General features: G+C 45.7%; 1 protein-coding gene across 2 annotated transcripts in view; it reads left to right on the top strand.

The window, feature by feature from the left end:
- The window catches only part of BATF2 (basic leucine zipper ATF-like transcription factor 2), a 67,594-nt gene extending 47,315 nt beyond the window's left edge, over positions 1-20,279 (top strand). For both annotated transcript variants that reach the window (XR_003858362.1, XM_029614107.1), the window contains 2 exons: positions 5,251-5,355; positions 18,822-20,279. Coding sequence is in view for 1 of the 2 variants with exons in the window: in XM_029614107.1 (XP_029469967.1) it covers positions 5,251-5,355; positions 18,822-19,016 (300 nt within the window). In the remaining variant the exon portion in view is untranslated. The remainder of the gene's footprint in view (positions 1-5,250; positions 5,356-18,821) is intronic.
- The last annotated feature ends 686 nt before the right edge of the window (positions 20,280-20,965 follow it).

Genomic DNA, 20,965 nt, shown 5'->3' with positions numbered 1-20,965 from the left:
CTGTGTGAAGGGATTGTGTATGTGTGAGAGACAGCCTGTGTGAAGGAGTGCGTGAGAGAGAGAGACATAGGTAGCCTATGTGAGGATGTATGTGTGAGAGAGAAAGGGAGCTTGTGTGGGTGTGTATGCAAGAAAGAGGGCCCTGTATGAGGGGATGTGTGTGTGTGTGTGTGAGGAAGCCTGTATGAGGGTGTGTGTATGTGTATTAGAGAGAGGGAGCATATGTGTGATAGAGGGAGGGACAGAAGAAGCTTGTGTGAGGGGCAGTACTGAGAATGGGGTCAAACTCTGGGACTGGCAATAGAGTGGAAGGGATTAAGCCTAGAGGTGGAGGGGAAAGATACTGACAGGTGGAGGAGTTGGGGCCTGAGAGGGCAAAGTGGCCAGGGGAGTAGGGAGAGCAAGTGGAAGGGACACTTTTACAGTGAATTTCTAGGGAAATTCTGCTCAAAATATTTAAAATTCTGCATCTTTAAATAATAACTTTTTTTTCTGTATTAATTTAAAATGTAATTACTTAAAGACTGTCATGTAAATTGTGTTATTTGGACCAATATAAAGTTTGCAGAATTTTGCAAAATTTTAAGTTTTTGTGCGCAGAATTCTCCCAGGAGTAATAATTCAGGCCAAACAACTCTTCAATCTTACTGCTAAGCATAATGCCCAGGTATTTTATCTTCTTTTCAGCCCATCTGAACGGGAATGCCTGTTGGGAATGCCCGTTTCATGGATGGTAATTGCTCCAAAGGGACAGAGATGTTTAATACCTCAGACTTGTCAAGATTTAATATGAAGCAGAAATGGAGCTGAACTCTGCCATCGTGCCTACTACTCTCTTCAAAGATTGTTGTGGATTGGACAAAGTAAATAAAATGTCATCTGCAAAGAGCCTGTATGAGACACGAACCTGAAAAGCCAGGGGCTCTAAAAATAAAGCGAACAGTAATGGGGATAGCAGGGAACCCTGCCTTGTACCCCTCTGAATAGGGAAGGGATCTAAATAAGATCCATTAACCTTTACACGTGCTTTTGGAGATTTGTAAAGCTGGTGCAAGCAGCTAAGAAAAAAGGGCCCAAAATTCATTTTTTTCAGGGTGTGAAACAAAAATGGCCAATGCACCATATCAAATGCTTTTTCAGCGTTGATTGAAAGCAATACTGCTGGAATGTGTTGGTTCCTTGTCCACCAAATAAGGTTAATGATCTTGCGCACGTTATCAGATGCCATCCTCCCTGGGATAAAGCCCGCCTGATCAGGGTGTATTAATTTAGCCTTTACTCTTTAATACTTTGGCCAAAATCTTTAGGTCCAAATTAATTAAAGAAATGGGTCTATACGATCCACATTCCAAAGGTGTTACGGCCAACGGCTGCGGCGGTCTGTGACTAGGGCTGGCCACTTACCCGCGGGAGCCGGCAGCCGCCGCTGAAGTTTCTTCGCGGCTGTGCCACTTCCAAGATGGCCGCCTCTTCTGCTGACTCCACCCCTGCCGGGTCTCCTAGAGCCATGCGCGCGGACGCTGAGGTAATTTAAAGGGACCATGACAGGAAATGGTCATGGCTTCTCTATAGGACTTCTTCCTGGTTTCCTGTATTTAAGGCAAGGTCTGCTCCTCAGACCTTGCCTTGGTATCTTGGCTGTTGGTCCTGTGTGTTCCTGTGCCTCGAGTTTTTGGTCCGCTGCCTGCTCGCATGGTTCCTGTTCTTCTTGGTCCTTGTTCCTGATTCTCCTCTCATTGGACGGATTCCTTTGGCTTCAAACCCTGGACCGGTTTCCGACCATTCCTCTGGCTTTGAACCCTGGACCAGCTCCCGACCATTCCTCTGGCTTTGAACCCTGGACCGGCTCCCAACCATTCCTCTGGCTTTGAACCCTGGACCGGCTCCCAACCATTCCTCTGGCTTCGAACCCTGGACTGGCTTCTGACCATTCCTCTGGCTTTGAACCCTGGACCGGCTTCCGACCATTCCTCTGGCTTAGACCCTCAGACTGGCTTCGGACCATTCTCCGGATATCTACACTGGAATTGACTTCGACCTGCTGGAGGCGCCAACTATCTGGATTACACGACCTGCAGGAGGCGCCTGCATCCAGATCTTCTTCGGTCTCCAGGGAGTCTCCTAACTCCCAGCGGTCGGGTTCCCACGGGCTCCTCCTAGGGGAATCACGGGCTTCCAGGGTGAAGTCTTCATTCCACGTCTACATCATCAGGCCTCACCTTCCGATGGTAGGGACCTAAGAGGGTTTACCTTCCTAGGTAGCGCTAACTCTACTTCGGACCAAGGGTCCACTGCCAGATCAGTAACAAAAGGATTGCGGCCTGGTTTAGCCAGAATGGTAATACTGGCCACTTTAGATCCTGGGTATAAAGAGGTTCCTTTGCGTAAAGAGTTAAACATAGCTAACAAGAAGGGGACTAAATCCTGTGCAAATTTTTTATAAAACTGGGCCATGTATCCATCTAAACCTGGGGCCTTATTTGGTTTAAGATCTGTAATACCTCGAATTGGGTTATCTCTTTATCAAAGAATTGTAGAATTGTTTATCTTCCTGTGTTTTATTCAGAAGATCTATATTATATAAATACGAGTCTATCTGACTTTCCTGAACGGTATGATCCGCTCCATATAATCCCCCATAGAATTTAGTAAATCTATGCTGGATGTCTTTAGGGGAAGTCAGTAAAGACCCATCTAAATCTCAAATCCTAGTGATTTGGTTCTGGGCTATTTTTTGTTTCAGTTTTCTGGCTAAAAGTCGACTGGCCTTATTTCCCCATTCAAAGTGTTCTTGTTTAAGTAAATTGAGTTACAGTGAGATGGAGTCCGTTTCCAAGGAATTTAGCGCATTTCTTGCTTCCTGTAATTTTAGGAAAATAGAATGATTAGGGGTTCGCTTATGAGACGCCTCTAGAGTAATAATATCTGCCATCAATTTCGTTTTTAAGGCGGTTTTCTCCTTTTTTTTTTTAAGTAGCCAGGATATTAATTTCCCCCTAATTACAGCTTTTAAGCATTCCCATTCGAGGGAAGTATCTTGCTTTTCCCTCCCTATGGATAAGCTCATATTCTTGAATGTCGTGCGATATGGGGGGAACAAAAGTCCTCATCTTCTAATAGGGTGTCATTTCATTTCCAATATTTTTTTCCAGACTTTATACCCCTTATCTGTAAGTCTATCCATATGGGAGCATGATCCAACCAGGTAATCTGGCCAATATCCACCTCGGTAATCCGGTGACAAATAACCTTATTGCTGAAACAGTTTCTAATACTGTCTGATGACCTTGTTTCTGCATGTCAGTTGTGGTGCATTATGGTACATGCAGTACTGATTTCAAATGATAGAAGCAGGGACTTTTTATCCTACAATGCACTGTCTGTGAGTGTTCTAAAATCAGGGCTAGACTGAAGCCTCCAGGGTTGGAGTAATGGAAATTAGAAACCTTAGGCGAACCTTCAGTTTGCACCTTCCTGCTTACACCCCTACCTATTGATAGCAGCTCTGGCCCAGCATCCCTATCTCTGCCCAGCATCATGCCTCTTCTCACCTCACCCAACCGTCTTTCTCCCCTCCCACCCACACTCTGTACCCTTTCCACAATGCCAAGTATCCTTTATCTCGCCAACCTCCACCTGCCCAGCATCCTCTCAGTTCCCCACTCCCCACCAACTGAGCATTCATTTACTCTTTTTCCCTTCCTAATGAGAGAAGCCCCGGGTCTTCTCCTTTCTTTGACTACTGGTAGAATGAGGTCAACCAGCAGCCCTGGGCCTACTTCCACCTTCAGTGGCTGGCGGGATGAGGTCCCCAGCCGTCACAGAGCTCTATTCCTTTTCGGTCACTGGTGGGATCAGTTGTCCCAATGGCTCCATTCCATCAATGCAGGCATTTTGAAACTCATGGGCTGGTTTATCCATTATCCTGACAGTTGATCTCATGAAGCACAAGATCAGCTGTCCCATGAGTTTTAAGAATGTTAGCAGTGCTAAGAATGGGCAGGCAGCACCCAGAAGTTTCTGTTTTGGTTTTGTTTTTTGTTTTTTTTTTTGCTACTCCCTCAAATTTTGAGGGAGTGTGAACTAGGTGACCTCCTAGTTCACAAAATGGAAGAGCCAACCCCGGAAGTCTCTTTCCAGAATCTCGGTGCAAACAGGAAGCTCAAAGTAGTTAAATCTCAAGCAGCTTATGATAAATTTCAGGAGGACCTTGCAAGAATGGAAAATTGGGCTTCCAAATGGCAAATGAAATTTAATGTGGACAAGTGCAAAGGGATGTATATAGGGAAAAATAACCCTTGCTGTAGTTACACAATGTTAGGTTCTATCTTAGGAGTTACCACCCAGGAAAAAGATCTAGGTGTCATAGTAGATAATACATTGAAATCGTCAGCTCAGTGTGCTGTGGTGATCAAAAAGCAAACAGAATGTTAGAATTATTAGGAAAGGAATGGCAAATAAAACAGGATGTCATAATGCCTCTGTATCTCTCCATGGTGAGACCACACCTTGAATACTGTGTGCATTTCTGGTCACCTTATCTCAAAAAGGATATAGTTGAACTGGAGAAAGTGCAGAGAAGGGCGACCAAAATGATAAAGGGTATGGAACGGCTGCCCTTTGAGATAAAGCTAAAGAAGTTAGGTTGTTTAGTTTGGCGAAGAGGTGACTGGGGGGGAGGGAGGGGATATGATAGAAGTCTACAAAATCATGAAAGGACTTGAACAGTTAATATAAATCTGTTATTTACTCTCTCAGATAATAGAAGGACCAGGGGGCACTCTATGAAGTTAGCAAGTAGCTCATTTAAAACAAATCGAAGAAAATTCTTTCTTCGATTTGTTTTAAATGAGCATAGTTAAGCATAGTTAAGCTCTGGAATTCATTGCCAGAGGATGTGGTTACAGCAGTTAGAGTAACTGGGTTTAAAAAAGGTTTGGATAAGTTCCTGGAGGAAAAATCCATAAACTGCTATTACGGTAATTAATAAGCAATAGTAGCTTGTGATTTATCTAATGTTTGGGTACTTGCCAGTTACTTGTGACTTGGATTGACCACTGTTGGAAACAGGATACTGGGCTTGATGGACCCTTGATCTGACCCAGTATGGCATATCTTATGTTTTTATGAGAAAACTAAGATCTGACCTCTTTAATAAGCCTTACAATCCTTATTTTTCCCTGATTTCTATGTGGTCTTATATGAGTAGCCAGCTCAGTGACTGAGGGAAATGCTTGTTTTGGTTGCCAGAGTCCCAGCACAACTGCAAACAAGTTGCAACGGCGAGAGAAGAACAGGGCCGCAGCCCAACGCAGTCGGCAGAAACAGATGGCGAGAGCTGATGAGCTGCACCAGGTATGGTACTAGTAGTCTGGGGCCAGAGGAAAGATAGGGGAAGGGGTGGAGGTTGGAATCTGGTAGAAGCAGAAGGATTTATTGAGACCTGTCACTTCCCTTTCGTGACCCTGACAAGTCATTTAACCACTGAGCTTATTCTTTCTGTCACTTCTTCACAATTTTTTCCCCTGCCCTAACATCTATGAACCAAAAAAAAAAAAGTTGATACCTTTTCATTGGACTAAATATATTTCTTGACTAACTTTAAAAAGCTGCACTCCTTTTTTTAGGCTCTATCTGGCAGGCTGCAAATACAGTAATAACTAGAAGTCCTAGTGAAAATGCAAGCACTCATGTAGTTGGATCTGTCTGTGTTATGTTCGGTGGCCGCCGCCACTCATAAAGATGGCGCCGGCCATCCAGTGCTCCTACCATGTGACAGGGGCCGGCCAATGGCATGGATACCCTGTCACATGGTAAGGGCCATCGGCGCCATCTTTATGAGTGGCAGCCGACGGCCCGAGAACGGGAGCTCACTCCTGGGACCACCACTGGACCACCAGGTAATTTTAAAATGTTTTGGGGGGATCGGGAGGGTGGGGGAAGCTAAGGGGTCATTTTAAAGGGTCGGGTGGGTTTTTTTTTTTATCGAGCCATCGGCGCCATTTTTGAGTGGCAGCCAAAATGGCGCCGATGGCCCGAGAGCAGGAGATCGGTCCCCGCGCCCCCACTGGACCACCAGGTACTCGTAAAAAGTTTTGGGGGGGTTTGGGAGGGTGGGGGAAGGTAAGGGGTCAATTTTAAAGGGTCGGGCCTCACTAAAAAAAAATTAACGATGTGAATCGGAACCGATTTCTATTCACATCTCCACCGATCAGATTTTTTTCTCCCTCCAGCCGAACCCGATCGTTAAGACGATCGGGCACACAATTCACATCCCTATTGGCTATGCTGGTAGTAGTGGCTATTTGGATTGTTGCAGTGGGGGCAATTTTTATAAAATGTAGGGAGCTGTAAGCAAATCCTTTGCAATTTGGGGATGGTCATTGCTATGGGTATTTCTAGTCCTGTGGACTTTGCACCTGCTTCAATCTCTGCATGTTGTCTGCTGACACTGCCCTCCCCCTGCTTCACCCCTTTGCAGGTAAAAATACTTTTACATGCAGATGGGGAGGGCAGTTTTAAATTGTGGATTTTACCCAAGTAACGGCTTAATTACCCTGGTAAAATTGTTTGAAAATTACTCTCCTTGTGGACAGATAAGGGAAATATGGGTACTGGAGGAAACTAATAGGGAATCTTGTATGCTCTTTAATGAAACATGGAGTACAAAGGATGAAGACAAAAAACTGCCCTGGATAAGGAGAGAAATCTTGCAGGGGTGTCACACTCTGTGGCCAGCAGCTGGGATGTACGCTTAGCAGAGTGGACAGGAATAAATGGGCAGATTGGTTGAACTGATTTGTCTTTTTCTGCCAGTACCCACTATGTTACTACTGTGTAAAACAGAATGAGCAGGTAAAAGCAAAGGATGGTGTCTGATCTCTTGTGTTCAGGTGACATCATCCGTTGCCTTCACCTACACCTTCTGTTTTGACTAGCTCCAGCAAGCGAGTCCAGAAATGGATTAACTTAGACCAAGGAGAAAGGTGTTGCCTTGTATGAATTGTGTTGACCTTTATTCATCCACTGCAATGCATTGTGGTAGTCCTAGTCCCAATCCTATTAGTACTCACAAAAAGAATTTCAATTAGCAGGTAAATAGAATGATTACACTTTACCCTTCAATCTCTTTGTTTCTGTTATGATCTTTATTTCATTGCTGAGGAGAGAGCAGTATTTACAAAGTCTTGTAAAGCTCTCCTGGTTTTTGAACAAAATTTGGGAGACACTGTTGTTCTGATCAGTGGAGCCCCCATGCAGGAATCACACTGATGCATGTAAAGTATGAATAGGGCATGGACGGCTGCAGAGCAAATCTTCATCAAAGCATCCATGCAGGCATTGCACTAATACAGTAGCGCATGAATACAGCACAGACACCTAAAGAAAACTTGTGAGGAGTTAGATTCTTTTTTTTGTTGTTGTTTAAAATTGCATTGTTTGTTTTTTAATAGATCATAAAGAGTGAACTTCAGCTACTCTGAGGTGGGAGTAGCAGAACAGTCATACACAAAGGCATATTCAACAGCCTTTATCACCTTTATCATTTCTGTGACATTTTGCAGCAAATGAGTCCCCTCTCTACACTTGCAGGAGAGGATGTATTTTTTTCTAAGTGTGGGGAAATGGGACGGTCTGGATACAGTTTGCCACTGCCAATCTCATGCTAGGAGTTGATATAGCAGATGAACTTTCACAACAGACAACAGGAAGCCCTTTCTGTAGCTATGGCTTAATCATGCCGGAAGAGGCAGAGGACGAAGAAAGGGAAGGCTGTGTCTCAAGTTATTAGGCAGCTACTCTGCATCACATGAGTGGCTTGCATTGTGCAGCAGCACTGGGAAAGGGACAGAGTTTCAGGGAAATGGTGACTTGCCCGAGGGTCACAGAAATGGGGCCCGATGTGATGATAAAAAGTAAAAAAAAATCTGCTTAACTTCTGTGCACGTTTTCTTTACTTGTTCGCTAAAAAAAAAATTATAACCTGGCGCAGTAAGCTAATGATAGACTAATACATCAGGAGGTTGATATTCAAAAAGAATTCAGCGCTATTTAGCCACACAAGTATAGTTTATGTGGTTAAGTAGCGACCACCGCTTAGCCACATAAATCACTTATGCGGCTAACATTTTAGCCGCATAACTTGTGGGTATGTAGTGGACTGATCGGGGTGGAGCAAGTTAGCCATATAAGTTATGTGGCTAACTACCGATTTTCAGTTTTAGCCTTTAACTTATGCAGCTAAGTTAGATGTGCCATAGAGCAGGTCTAAACTTAGCTGGTTATAATTTATATGGCTAAGCTGTGCTGCTGAATATATCTTGTAATTTCACCAGATAAGTTAAATCGGCTAAGGGCCTGATTCAGTAAGGCATTTCTCCCATTTTGTGTCATTGGGAAAATGCCTTGATGAATCAGGTCCTAAGTTACTTAAATGGCCAGCTTTGAATATTCACCTCCAGGTCTTTTAAAAAAAAAAAAAAAAAAAAAAAGCATGCCGGCCCAAAAATGTGAGCAATAAAAAATGTATAGCACACATAAACCATGGTTTGTTCTCCTAAATCATGGTTTAAGTTTATAAATCATGATTTATGGACATGAGCCATGATTTAGGGACACTATACATGGTTTATGTGCACAAACAATATTTTGCATGTTTTCTTAGTGCTGGAAAGTTAACACCTAGGAAAAGGTGGAGTAAAGTTTCCAGGACTAATGTTTGTCTATAGGTGGAAGCTGGAGTTCTGGTGCCAGGACCTATAGTTGGGATTTTATGTGCTGAAAACCTGGTTTATGCACGTTAAATATGAAGCATGCGTACAAAAAATGTTTTGAACATAAATCCCAAGTAACCTGAGTTAGGAGCACAACTTTGTACTCCTAACTTAACTTGAGTGCCAGTACCTGTACTTGGGATTTATGTGCAGAAAATAAGATTTATACATACAAAACATGTTTTTCTGTATACTAAGCAAGACATTTTAAAAAGGAGTTACATGCGTAACGGTAACATGCTATCATAGCAATTCTAAAGAGCCATTTACGCGCGTAAAGGACACTTACATGTGAATATCCTATGAACAAGTCAATGACACATTTGTAGCAATTTTCAAAAGCCCACTCCCCTGTACGTACCTGGATCAGTCCAGATTCCTGGGTTTTGCCTCCCCTCCAGCAGATGGAGACAGAGAAGTTTTTGACTGACACTGCCCTATGCCTCGAGGTGCCACCTACAGTCCGTCAGTATTTCTCTGTCTCCAGCAGATGGTGGAGGTGCAAAATCCTACAGTCTGTGATAGATAGAAAAGTATAGGAGTGAAGATTTCTGAGCCTCCCAGGATTTTTCAGGTCCTGGTGGGATCATCTCCCCTGGTAGTTGAGGCAGTGGAGCAGAGGGTTGGGGACCTTGTAGGCTTGCCCTCCTAGCAGCAGCCAGAGGTGATACCAGGGAGCCTGCTTCACTCACCCTCCAGGGGTCAGAACCAGAGGTCTTTTTCGGGAGCCTTTAGGTTTAATAAATAAATAAATAAATTCAAGAAGACCTTTGAATTTCAGGTAGGAGCTGCAATTGCCTACTGGGACCTCTCCGTTCCCCCAGCGCTATCTTTCTTTCTTCTGCCGCTGCTGGTCCATCTACCCGCCGTTATTGTTATTTTTTTTGGCGTCTCTGATGCCATGTGTATGGCAACACGCGTGTGCAACTTTCGCGCAATGGCTTGTGCTCCAGGGGGAAAGGGCACTACAGGAGCTTCTGCGGGTGGCGATTTAAGTGTGCGCCAAGAGCCTGGGAGGCTTAGTCCGGCACGTCAGCCGTCATCAGGACCCCATTCCCGCTGAGTGCTGGGAACGGAGGCCATTTTGTTGGCCTTCAGAGCGTACAAGCGGACCGCGGTGGGGGAGGGGAACGCTTCTCCTCCCTTATACCTGCAGCCCGGCACCCTCCAGGGGGGGGGGGCGCAGATTTCCTGCTGATTTGGCGATTTCTTCTGAGGAGGGCCCGGGGGGGGGGGGGGCTTCGGACTCCTCTTTGTTCTCCTCTTAGTTCATCTTGCTGCTTCATAAGGCTTTTAAAGCTAGGAAGGCAGCTAGACGGCATTCTGTTAAAGGGGCTCGTTTAAGGCCTGCCACAGTGCTCTCAGCTCCTGGCAAGGAGGGGGTCTCGGCCCTAGAGGGAGAAGGGGGTCGCAAAGCCTAGGCGTCCCCTTAGGACTGCACCTTCTCAGCCCACAGGGGACTTGTCAGAGGCTTCGGCGACGGATGAGCCGTGGCCGCAGGATCCTCAGGACAGATCCAGATCTGGGCGACCAGAATCAAACTTGGCAGTGGGCGGGCACCCCGATGGTTGAGGGGGATGACCCTAAGGTAGTGCATTTGTTCCGCAAGATCCAGCTGGATCCGCTTATTCCTGCAGTTCTGGAAGAATTGGGGATTGAGGCCCCTCAGGAGGACTCTCGGATGGGAGCTGTGAATCAGGTCATGGTGGGTCTCCAGGGTCTGACTCTGTCCTTTCCTATCAGTCACTGACCTATTATTTCGGGAGTGGGACACTCCGGACTTAGGTTAGAAGGTCAGTCAGGCTCTGGATAAGTTGTACCCTCTGCCAGAGGAGGCTCTGGACCTCCTCAGGGTTCCCAAGGTGGATGCGGCAGTATCAGCAGTTACCAAGAAGTCCACCATCCAGGTGACGGGCGTGATGGCCCTTAAGGATATCCAGGATCAAAAGCTAGAGGTGCAGCTTAAGAAGATCTTTGAGGTTTCAGCTCTGAGGCTGTGCACTGCCATGTGTAGCAGTTTCGCGCTGAGAGCAAGTCTTCACTGGGTGCAGCAGTTACAAATGGGAGCATCCCTCTCGGAAGCGGAGGCTATTCAGGCTGGGCGGCTGGAGGCTGCGATGGTTTGCAGCGCAGATGTGCTATATGATCTTCTTTGCACTTCAGGCAGGTCTATGGTTTTGGCTGTTTCTGCCCTGTAACGGCTCACCGCCAGCGCTGCTATGGGTTGCCGCTCCTCTGCATCTCTATCGGGCCTTCCGCGAGTCCCTTCTCTCCTTGGCGTCAGTCAGCCACTCGTAACTCCCTGGGTCCTGGTCTCAGCAGGGCCTGGCTCTGCTGGTTTTCAGGGATCCCCTTATATGGAGTTGGGGGTGAAACCGCCCCCAATTCAAATATAATGCAGAGAGACAGCTTTTTTCAAAAAACAGTTTATAAGTCAATAAATATGTTCTTTACATTTACTCCTTCACCTCCCCCCACCTCCACCAGCTCTTGGGGGCTCAGTGCTTGAACAAATGGCCCTGCACCCGAACACTCCAGCTCCCCTACCACTAGTGCTTGATCAGAGTTACCTTTTAAGTCAAAAACCCTCTATTTGAACACCAAACACAACATGCTCTTTAGAGCCCTTACTCCCAGCTTCCTTTAAGGTATAAGTTGTACCTCTCCCCTTCCTGGCTACTCTGTATCCATGGGTGAGCTGGAGGATTCCTCTCCCCCAGAACCTACCTCCATCCCTTTCTCCTCTTGCTCTGAGGAGCTGGCCTTTTCTGGCCATCGCCACCATGTCAGCACGTCTTCTTCCTCCAACTCCATCGGTTCAGCTGTGTCTGACTCATTATCCTCTAAGTCTGCCACCTGTTCCCCATCATTTATTTATTTATTGTTTTTATATACCGACATTCGATCGAGATATCACATATATATATCATGCTCTGCCCACGGGTCAGGTGGTGGTTCTAAGAATCTGGGAGTTGTAGTTTTTCTTGTCCTCAGCAACTCCCTCTGCTGTCTGCCTCTGGTATTACCTGACGTCATCCTATGGTGCCGTGGCTGTTCCTGACCCCGGCAGTGCTGCACTGCATCACAGCCCGCAGACTCCTCTGGCTGAGGAACTGGTCTGCGGATGTTTCTTCTAAGGCTCAGCTGGGTTCTTTGCCATTCAAGGGCAAATTGCTTTTTGGAAAGGATTTGGAAGACATGATTAAATCTCTGGGGGAGAACAAGGTCCATAAACTGCTGGAGGATAAGCCCAAGGCGAGGGGCTCCTTTCCCCTTTGCTCTTGATTCCGAGGAAATCGGAAGTTTCAGGCCTCCAGATAGTCCAGCTCCTCTTCCCGAGGGCTTGGGCAGGCAGCATTCTTGGAACCAGCCTTTTTGGGACTGGCGCCTTGGCAGAGATGGGGCCACCCAGGGTGCAGGAGGGGTCAAACCCTCCCAATGAGGCGATGCCGGTTCACTCCTCTATTCTGGTAGTAGGAGGCAGGTTGTCTCTCTTTCTTGAGGAGTGGACCAAATTAACTTCAGACCAGTGGGTCCTCAAAATCATAAAACACGGCTATGCTTTAGATTTTGCTCGGCCCCTCCAGGAGCATTTTCTGATTTCCCTGTGCTCTTACGAACAAAAACATCTAGCGGCGCAGGACACTTTGAGGCGCCTCAGGGAGTTAGGCGCCATCATGCCAGTGCCCCCGGAAGAACAGAGAAGAGGCCGCTATTCTATTTACTTTGTAGTGCCCAAAAAAGAGGGCACGTTCCAACCCATCCTTGATTTGAAGAAAGTCAACCGGTCTCTCCGGGTGCCTCGGTTCTGAATGGAAATTCTTTGGTCAGTGATTGTGTTGGTCCACAAGGGGGAATTCCTAGCTTCGCTGGACCTGACTGAGGCGCCTTGCACATAGGCATCTGTCCCGACCACCAGATGTACCTGACATTCACAATCCTGGGCGATCATTTTCAATTCTGCGCTCTGTCTTTTGGACTCATGACAGTGCCCAGGATATTCACCAAGGTGATGGTTGTCATGGCTGCAGCTCTCTGGAAAGAGGGTGTTTTGGTTCATCCTTACTTGGATGACTGGCTGATTGAGCGAAGTCAGAGGTCCTCTGTCAGACGGCGGTGCAGCAAGTACTTCAGCTCTTGAAGTCGTTGGGTTGGATAGTCAATCAGGCCAAGAGTCATCTGGTTCCCTTCTGGTCCTTGGAGTTTTTGGGGGCTCTGTTTGACACATGGTTAGGCAAGGTTTTCCTCACCGAGGAGTGGATGACCAGGCTGCAGGTTCAAGTGTGTGTGTTGCTGGCCAAGCATCATCCCAGGGTCTGGGATTACTTGCAGGTTCTCGGTTCGATGGCTTCTACTCTCGAACTAGTCCCGTGGGCCTTTGCTCATATGAGACCTCTTCAGTCAGCATTACTCTCCTGTTGGGATCCAGTTTCCGAACAATTTCAGTTTCCACTTCCTCTTACGGAATCTGCGCATTCCAGTCTCGCGTGGTGGCTCTTCCCAGACAACTTGCGCCAGGGTGTGGACTTGGAAATCCCCTCTTGGACAGTTGTCACCACCAATGACAACCTCTCCGGTTGGGGAGCGGTTTGTCAAGGGAGAGCGGTATAGGGTCAGTGGTCCATGAGGGAGTCCTTGTGGTTGATCAACAGGTTAGAAATCAGGGCTGTTCAATTGGCTCTGCAGGCCCTGCTTCCTTTGGTGCGGGGGAGATTGGTCAGAATTCTGTCGGACAATGCTACAGCGGTAGCCTAAATAAATCGGCAACGGGGATCCAAGAGTCAACCGGTGGCAATGGAAGCCCGGGAGTTGATCAGCTGGGCAGAGCGCACCTGGACAGGATAGCAACCTCTCATATTGCCGGCGTAGACAACGTTCAAGCTGATTTCCTCAGCTGCCACCAACTGGATCCTGGGGAGTGGGAGTTCTCAGATGACACCTTTTGCCTCTTATGAGATAGATGGACCAGGCCAAGCGTGGACTTGATAGCGACATTCCGCAATACCAAAGCCTCGTTCATTCGACGCTGGGAACCAGGATCAGAAGGAGTAGATGCTCTAGTCCTCCCCTGGTCGAGGGACCACCTGTGTTTCCGCCTTGGCCATTGGTCAGCAAGGTATTGTCATGTAGAAGCTCATCTGGGCAAAGTGGTTCTGTTAGCGCCGGAATGGCCACGGCGTCCATGGTTTGCAGATCTGGTAAAAAAATATTTGCTAGTTGACAATTAGTGATGTGAAATTTTTGTTAAAAATTATATGCTTTATTAATCAACAATGCTTTGTATATAATTTTATCTTTTTTATGTAAAAAGTTATTAAATTTTGTTAAAGGGAAGACCTCAGCATTGGCACCAATCTGATTCAGAAATCTGTTAGCCAATAGTTGCAATCACCATTCTTTGTCCTTTATTTTTACTTAAAATGTGCCATCAAAGTTATTCAAGAAGTATGGTCAAGATGAAGTTAAATAATTCTCTATGACGTTAACTCTCTCAAGGAGCTATATTCTGTCTTGCTGTTCTGAATAAATTCACATTCAGTATCACATTTATCTGGTAATTGCCAGTGTTACTCAAGATTAGCCCATTTCATCTTATATTTTTCAAAGGGAAAATCTCATAAATCATAACAGTGGTATGTCCCGATATAGAGAAGCAAGATGAACTCATCTCAAAGCATAGAATTATTTTTTGCTTTTTTTTGCTGGATACTTGCTTATAGCAACCAGTGGGGTGGATTTATCAAAATGCGATAAGTACCGCATGCGATAGCAAAAGGGGCGTGTTTTATGCTAATATAGCATTTATCGCAATTGTGCTAATTACCTGTGCGAAGAGCTAAGTTAGCGCAAATTGCGATACCATTTTCAGATTCTGCGATAAGTGGCAGACCTGTTGTATTTCCTGCTTTCAACCACCAGGGGACCATTGTTAATGGTCCTAGACACACAGGTGAGAGAGAGAACGAGAACAGTGGTCTCTTGTGAAGATTTGCTGGCCTTCGGAGTGAGGAAACTCACTTCAGCATGAGATTTGGGCAAGGTTCTCTCAACCTAGCTTGAGGGACTCTCTACCTGGGTAACATCAAGCTAGGTTGAGAGAACATACGATATGGTGCGATCGCATGCGTTAAACACGTTTTCGCATGCATTAAGGGCCTATCGCATGCGTTAATAGGGCTTTTCGCATGCGAAAATGCCTTATCGCATTTTGATAAATGACCCCCAGTGTTTGTGATTTAAATCTAGCCGCCATGTTTAAATGCTTTAAACCAAGCCCGACTTTCGAAACGAACAGTTCATATAATAACTGTGAGTACTACCGATTATAACATATTCAGCTTATGAAAACTTTTGTTATCTAGCTGATGTCTGAATTGTTTTTACACCACAGAGCCTGCCCTGAAGCAGCGTTTGAAGTGAAATGTTGACAGCGGTGGTGGTTTACACCAAACACTGTTATGATTTATGAGGTTTTCCCTTTAAAAAATATAAGATGAAATGGGCTAATCTTGAGTAACACTGGGAATTACCAGATCGTACAGATTGGAGATAAATGAGAAATGATTGTTTTCCCGTTGTAAAACCCAAGATGAAAAGGGTTATTCCTAAGTAAACACTGGTAATTACCAAACAATACAGATTGGAGTTAAATGTGATACTGATTGAATTTATTCAGAACAGCAGACAGAATATAGCTCCTTGAGAGAGTTAACGTCATAGAGAATTATTTAACTTCATCTTGACCATACTTCTTGACAACTTTGACGGCAACATTTTAAGTAAAAATAAGGGACAAAGACCGGTGATTGCAACTATTGGCTAACAGATTTCTGTATCAACAGATTGGTGCCAATGCTGAGGTCTTCCCTTTAACAAATTTCAAACTTTTTACATAAAAAAGATAAAATTATATACAAAGCAGTTGTTGATTGATAAAGCATATAATTTTTAACAAAATTTCATATACACTCTATTCTTGAACTTACACTACTTGTCAACTAGCAAATATTTTTTGAACATTTGGAAACTTGCAGATCTAGTCAACCTAGCAGTGGACGGTTGTCACCAAGGGCCTGTTTGTTTGGAAGGGGCAGATCGTTTTGTCTAGCGGCATGGCTTTTGAGAGGTGGCAGTTTGAAGAATAAGGGGTTATTCGGATGCAGTGATTACTAACCTTTTTACAGTCTCTCAAAACCTTCTACCCTCCTTGGCTTACGTTAGGGTGGTGGGGAGTTTTTGAATCCTGGTGCGTGGATCACAAAGTAGAACCTACCCGGGCCTTGATATTGGGGATGTTTTGGCCTTCTTACAAGTGGGCCTGGCTAAAGGTTTGTCCTTTGGTTCCTGAGGGGTCAGGTAGTGACTCTAGGTTGTTTCTGTGGAAAAGTACGGGGAGTTGCCTTGGCAGCACAATCTGGACATGGTGCGTTTTCTGTGGGGGGGGGGGGCAAAACATTATTGCGCCCGTCCAGGTCCGAAGTCCTGTTCTCGCGGAGCTGTGAATTTGGTACTGCGGGTGCCTTGTGTACCATTGCCATTTAAGCCTTAAAGCGGGCAACATTAAAAGATCTTACCTTGAAGGTTGTTTTCCTCGTGGCTATTTCTTCTACTGCGGGCGGGTGTCAGAGCTTCAGGGTCCTATCTGGTAGGGAGCCCTTCTTAAGGATTATGGATACGGGAATTGAGGACAGTCCCTCCTTTCTTCCAAAGGTGGTATTCTCCTCTCATTTGAATCAGTCAGTGGAACTCCCTTCCTTTCCACACTTGGACCCTTCTAATCCTCAGTCGACTAAAATTGCGAAGGTTGGACGTGAGGGCGAGTTGTATTTTGTTGACTTGGAGTTACAAAACAGCTTCCACTTGTCGGACCATCTTTTCGTGCTGTGGGAGTGGCCCCAGGAGAGGACACAAGGCTGCTAGGGCCACTATCACACAGCTGGTTGAAGGAGGCTGTTGCCTCTGCATATATTGTTCAGGGGTCGTCCAGTTCCGGTTGGTTTTTCAAGCTCATTCTGCCGGTCACAAGCGGCTTCGTGGCAGAGTGTCAGCAAGTTTCGCCACAGGAGATTTGTAGATCAGATACTTGGAAGTCTTTGCACATGCTAGGCATTATCAGTTGGATGTCTAGGCCCAAGATTCTGGGGGCTTTGGAGAAGGTGTGCTCCGAATGGGACTCTCGAGGTCCCACCCCACTTAGGGAAGTTTTGGTACATGCCAGGAGTCTGGACTGATCCAGGTACGTACAGGTAAAGGAAGATTTTGTTACCAGCTAATTTTCGTTCTTAGTACCACGGAGCAGTCCAGAGTCCGCCCATTTCAGAGTTGGGGAAATGGAGAGTCTGCTCGGTCGGTGACTATTGATTGTTCTGCAGATTTGTTTGAAAAGTTCACACAGGTTTCTGCTCCCCTTTTGTTTGTTTATTTTATTTTATTTATTTATTTATTTATTTAAAAATGTTTATATACCGCTTTTACAATTTGAGGATTAATCAAAACGGTTAACAATAACCATACATAAGAAATAAGACCACAATAAAAATAAAAATTAATTAAATAGACAAAATACATAAAATTCAACCAAACACTAATAGACAAAACATGGTGCCTTCATAATGCTACGAATTATGTAGATGGATTGAATGGGGGGTCAGTGATGAAGAGAGTAGAAGTGCTGTATGGATGTTTGAGAATTGATCAGTGTACTATAAGCTTTCTGAAATAAGTTTTTAAAGTTTTCTTAAATTGTTGTGTGGAAGGTATAAGATGAAAAGAATCAGGAAGTGAATTCCACAGAATAGGGCCAGCTATTAGGGTGCAAGTATGAGCAGGATTTGTTGTATGCGTTACAGGTTTCTCTTCCCTCTGCTCATTAAGGGGCGAAATTGTTAATAGTTTTTATTAAGGTTTATTCTTTACGCTTGGATACAGTGTAATACTCATGGACTGTAGGTGGCACCTCGAGATATAGGGCACTGTCAGTCAAAAAATTCTCTGTCTCCATCTGCTGGAGGGGAGGCAAAACCCAGAAATCATGACTGATCCGTGGTACTACAGGAATGAAAATTAGCAGGTAAGAACCAATTTTCCTTTACATGGGTAAAGTGTATTTACATGTGAAAAACCCAATTTTAAGCAAGTAATTGCTTTCTAAAATCAGGCTGTTAAGCCTTTTCTTTGCACACATTTTCAGGTTTGTATGCATTTAACGCCCGCTGCATAAGAAGACCATTAGCTTACTAAATTGGGAGTTAAAAAGAAATGAGCTTGAGCTTTAAGAAACTGTTCACTGAATTTCAGTACAAGTCAGTTCTTTACATCTGCCCTTATGGTAGCTTTTTCAAGGATATAAAAGATCCTCCGATAAGGAGCTCTGATTATTGGAAACAGATAAGAAGCTACAAGCTGTGTGGGGGGTCAATGTATCTGGTGGAGTTTGCTTAGTCTTGATTTGAGTACTATGGTCATTCCCTCTTCTGATCTGGGGGCGCCCTCATGTGGCTGTTCTTCTCCTTCTCACCAGAAGCTATCTCTCTCAGATGAAGGATTCAGATGGAGACTTTCTATTCTTTTTTTTTTTTGTCCCTGCAGCTGAGTTGGGTTTCCTCAACAATCCACCGAGATTCTAAATTTTGTTATCGAGTTTATTCTCTACCTTCCCTCAGAAGAAACTGCAGGCAGCAGCCCCAGAGCATCTGTGTGTTCATAGATCTCTTGAGTATTCAGTTGTGGATATCCTAAAAAGCTTATATGGCAATTTGAAACTCCCTCAGGATAACCAGATTGCTCTGTGCAGGTGTCCCCAGCTGACTTCATGGGCCCAGGGACAGGTTGGGTCAGGGCATAGTACCCCATATTGGATCTGTGGGGACTTTTAGGTCCTGCTTTTCCCAGGGACAGTACAATTCTGAATTCATAGGTGAACTGGCTCAGCCTGTACCTGATGCCAACAGTCCTTGTTAAGCTGTTCTGCCTAAGCTCTGTATCACATCTTTTATTTTTTTTTTCCCAGGGCAGGTTTTCAATTACTTTATTTTATCTTTTTCCCAGGAATATGAGCAACTGGAGAGAGAGAACTCTGTCCTTCGGAAAGAGATCCAAACTTTGCAGCAGGAGCTGAGCCGGCTGACACAGGTTCTGCGGAAGCATGAGATGACCTGTGTCCCACGCTGCCCTAACTTCCTGCATGGACTTGCTGCAGAATCCACTGTGGCCAGAGGAGGTGCTGGGATTGAAAGCAATTAATATGCCATCATCTCCCAGCTGCCTCCCACAAGATGTTGTACTGCAGCACAGGATATCGCTCATCTACCTTCTTTCTGCCACAGATTCATATCTATTGCATATGCACCAATCGCTTTACAATCAACTTGTACCAGGCCTGCTGGAGTTCAGACTGCTGGACTGAACTGTTTTATAGGGTCCATAGTGCATGGGAGTGAAATCTTTTTTTTATGCCATGGTAATGACCCATGCTTCCTGGTCCTGCAGCTTTCTTCTAAAGTCAGTGCAAACCTACAATATGTTAGGGGATGCGGTGAGGGTAGGGAATATAAGATCAGCTCAAAAGAGGACGAAGATAGGAGTGGATTTATAGTGCTTTAGATTCCTGGGTAGACAGGTAGAGAGTGGTTTCACAAACTTATGTACGCCCACAACCTTGTGTAGTGGCCCTTGAAAAGGTATTAGACTTACTAAGACTATTTGTCCAGTGGAGCTGTAGAGACAAAAACAGTAACAGCATTTAAGACACCTGGAACGAGCATGGAGCATCCTCAGCAGTAGGTTGATAGATGGGTAAAGACTGGGCTAAGCACAGATGATCCTCAGCGGTAGAGGGAACGAGGTAATAAAGCCTGGGATAAGCACAGAGGATCATTTGTTGTGAAGAAATGAGGGAAAGCCCAGAGATCAGTGACACTAGGAATAAAACTGGGCAGATTACATGAACGTTAAAGATTTTAATTACTGTCAGATTCTGTATTTCTTCAGGACAGTACAGCTACAAGAACTGCACTACACATATAATATTTCAAACTCTAAAGCAATACAGCAATTAATTTATGACTGTATAATATTTAATATTTGTTTCCTAGCACATAGACAGATGGGATCAGGACCAGTTTGTTACGATTCCTCCCGTAGCTGGAGCCATGGGAGGCCTCTCACCTTTCTCTGGAAGCTGTTCTGACCGAAGCCGGAGCCTTGCCTGAACTGGCTTTCCGGATTTTGCTCCACGGCCTGGGAGGCCTTCGATGTCATCGGGGCCTGCCTGAGGCCTGCTCCAGTCTCAGCTTAGACTTTCTTGCGTTTGGGCCCCCGCCCTTCTCTCTAAGGGGGTCGGCCTGCAGCCTCTCTCTCTACTTATAGGGGCCAGCCAGGTATGGCCATCGGAACTCCTCCCAGGGAGTTGCCTGCTTTCTGGCCTATTAAAGGGCTTTACTTTCAGTTCTGCCTTGCCTTGCACATCGGAGTTTCCTGCTCCTGGAAGTCTTGCCTTCCAGCCCTCCGTCAGGTCCATGTTCTTCGTTGGAGCTCATGTCCTGTGTTACCTGTTCCCGATGTTCATGTTCCAGTTCGGTTCCTGATGTCCGTGGATCCCTGTCCGATGCCGCTACCCTTGTTCCTCGTCGCCATCCTTCTCATGTCCCGCGCTCTAGCCTCCGAGGGACCCCTCCTGCCTGAAGCCAAGTCCCGACTTAGTCCTGTATCCTTGCCTGAAGCCAAGTCCTGTCTTGGTCCTGTATCCTTGCCTGAAGCCAAGTTCCATCTTGGTCCTGTGTCTTGAACTCTGTCTTGCCCTCGGATACTTGAGCTTGCTCCGTCCATGCCTAAGATGCTGTTCGAACCTGCTCCGTCCTAGCCGTGGTCTGCGACCAGCCACTGGCGGCTGTGTAGGGCGCGCCCCCGGGCAGGCCTCTTCAGTATCTTCGCCATGTTCCAGCTCCAGCTTCCGCTATTCCACACCTCCTCTGGAGCCTGCTTTACATTCAGCGTGGTCCACGACCAGCCCATGGGTAGTGGCTGTGTAGGGCACGCTGCATGGTAAGGGCTCAACCCAGTACTTACTTCGCTTGCTTCTGAATCCTGCCTGAATTCCTGAATACCTTGAACCTTGCCTCGTTTGAGTCCTTGGTCTTCAGTGCCTTGTCCTCCTAGTCTTTGTGTTCTAGTGCCTTGTCCTGAGCCTTTGT

Source organism: Rhinatrema bivittatum, chromosome 8 (genome assembly GCF_901001135.1).
Source record: "Rhinatrema bivittatum chromosome 8, aRhiBiv1.1, whole genome shotgun sequence".
Taxonomy (NCBI): Eukaryota; Metazoa; Chordata; class Amphibia; order Gymnophiona; family Rhinatrematidae; genus Rhinatrema; species Rhinatrema bivittatum.
The sequence above is the reverse complement of the archived record's forward strand: the minus strand, read 5'-3'. Positions and strand labels throughout refer to the sequence as shown.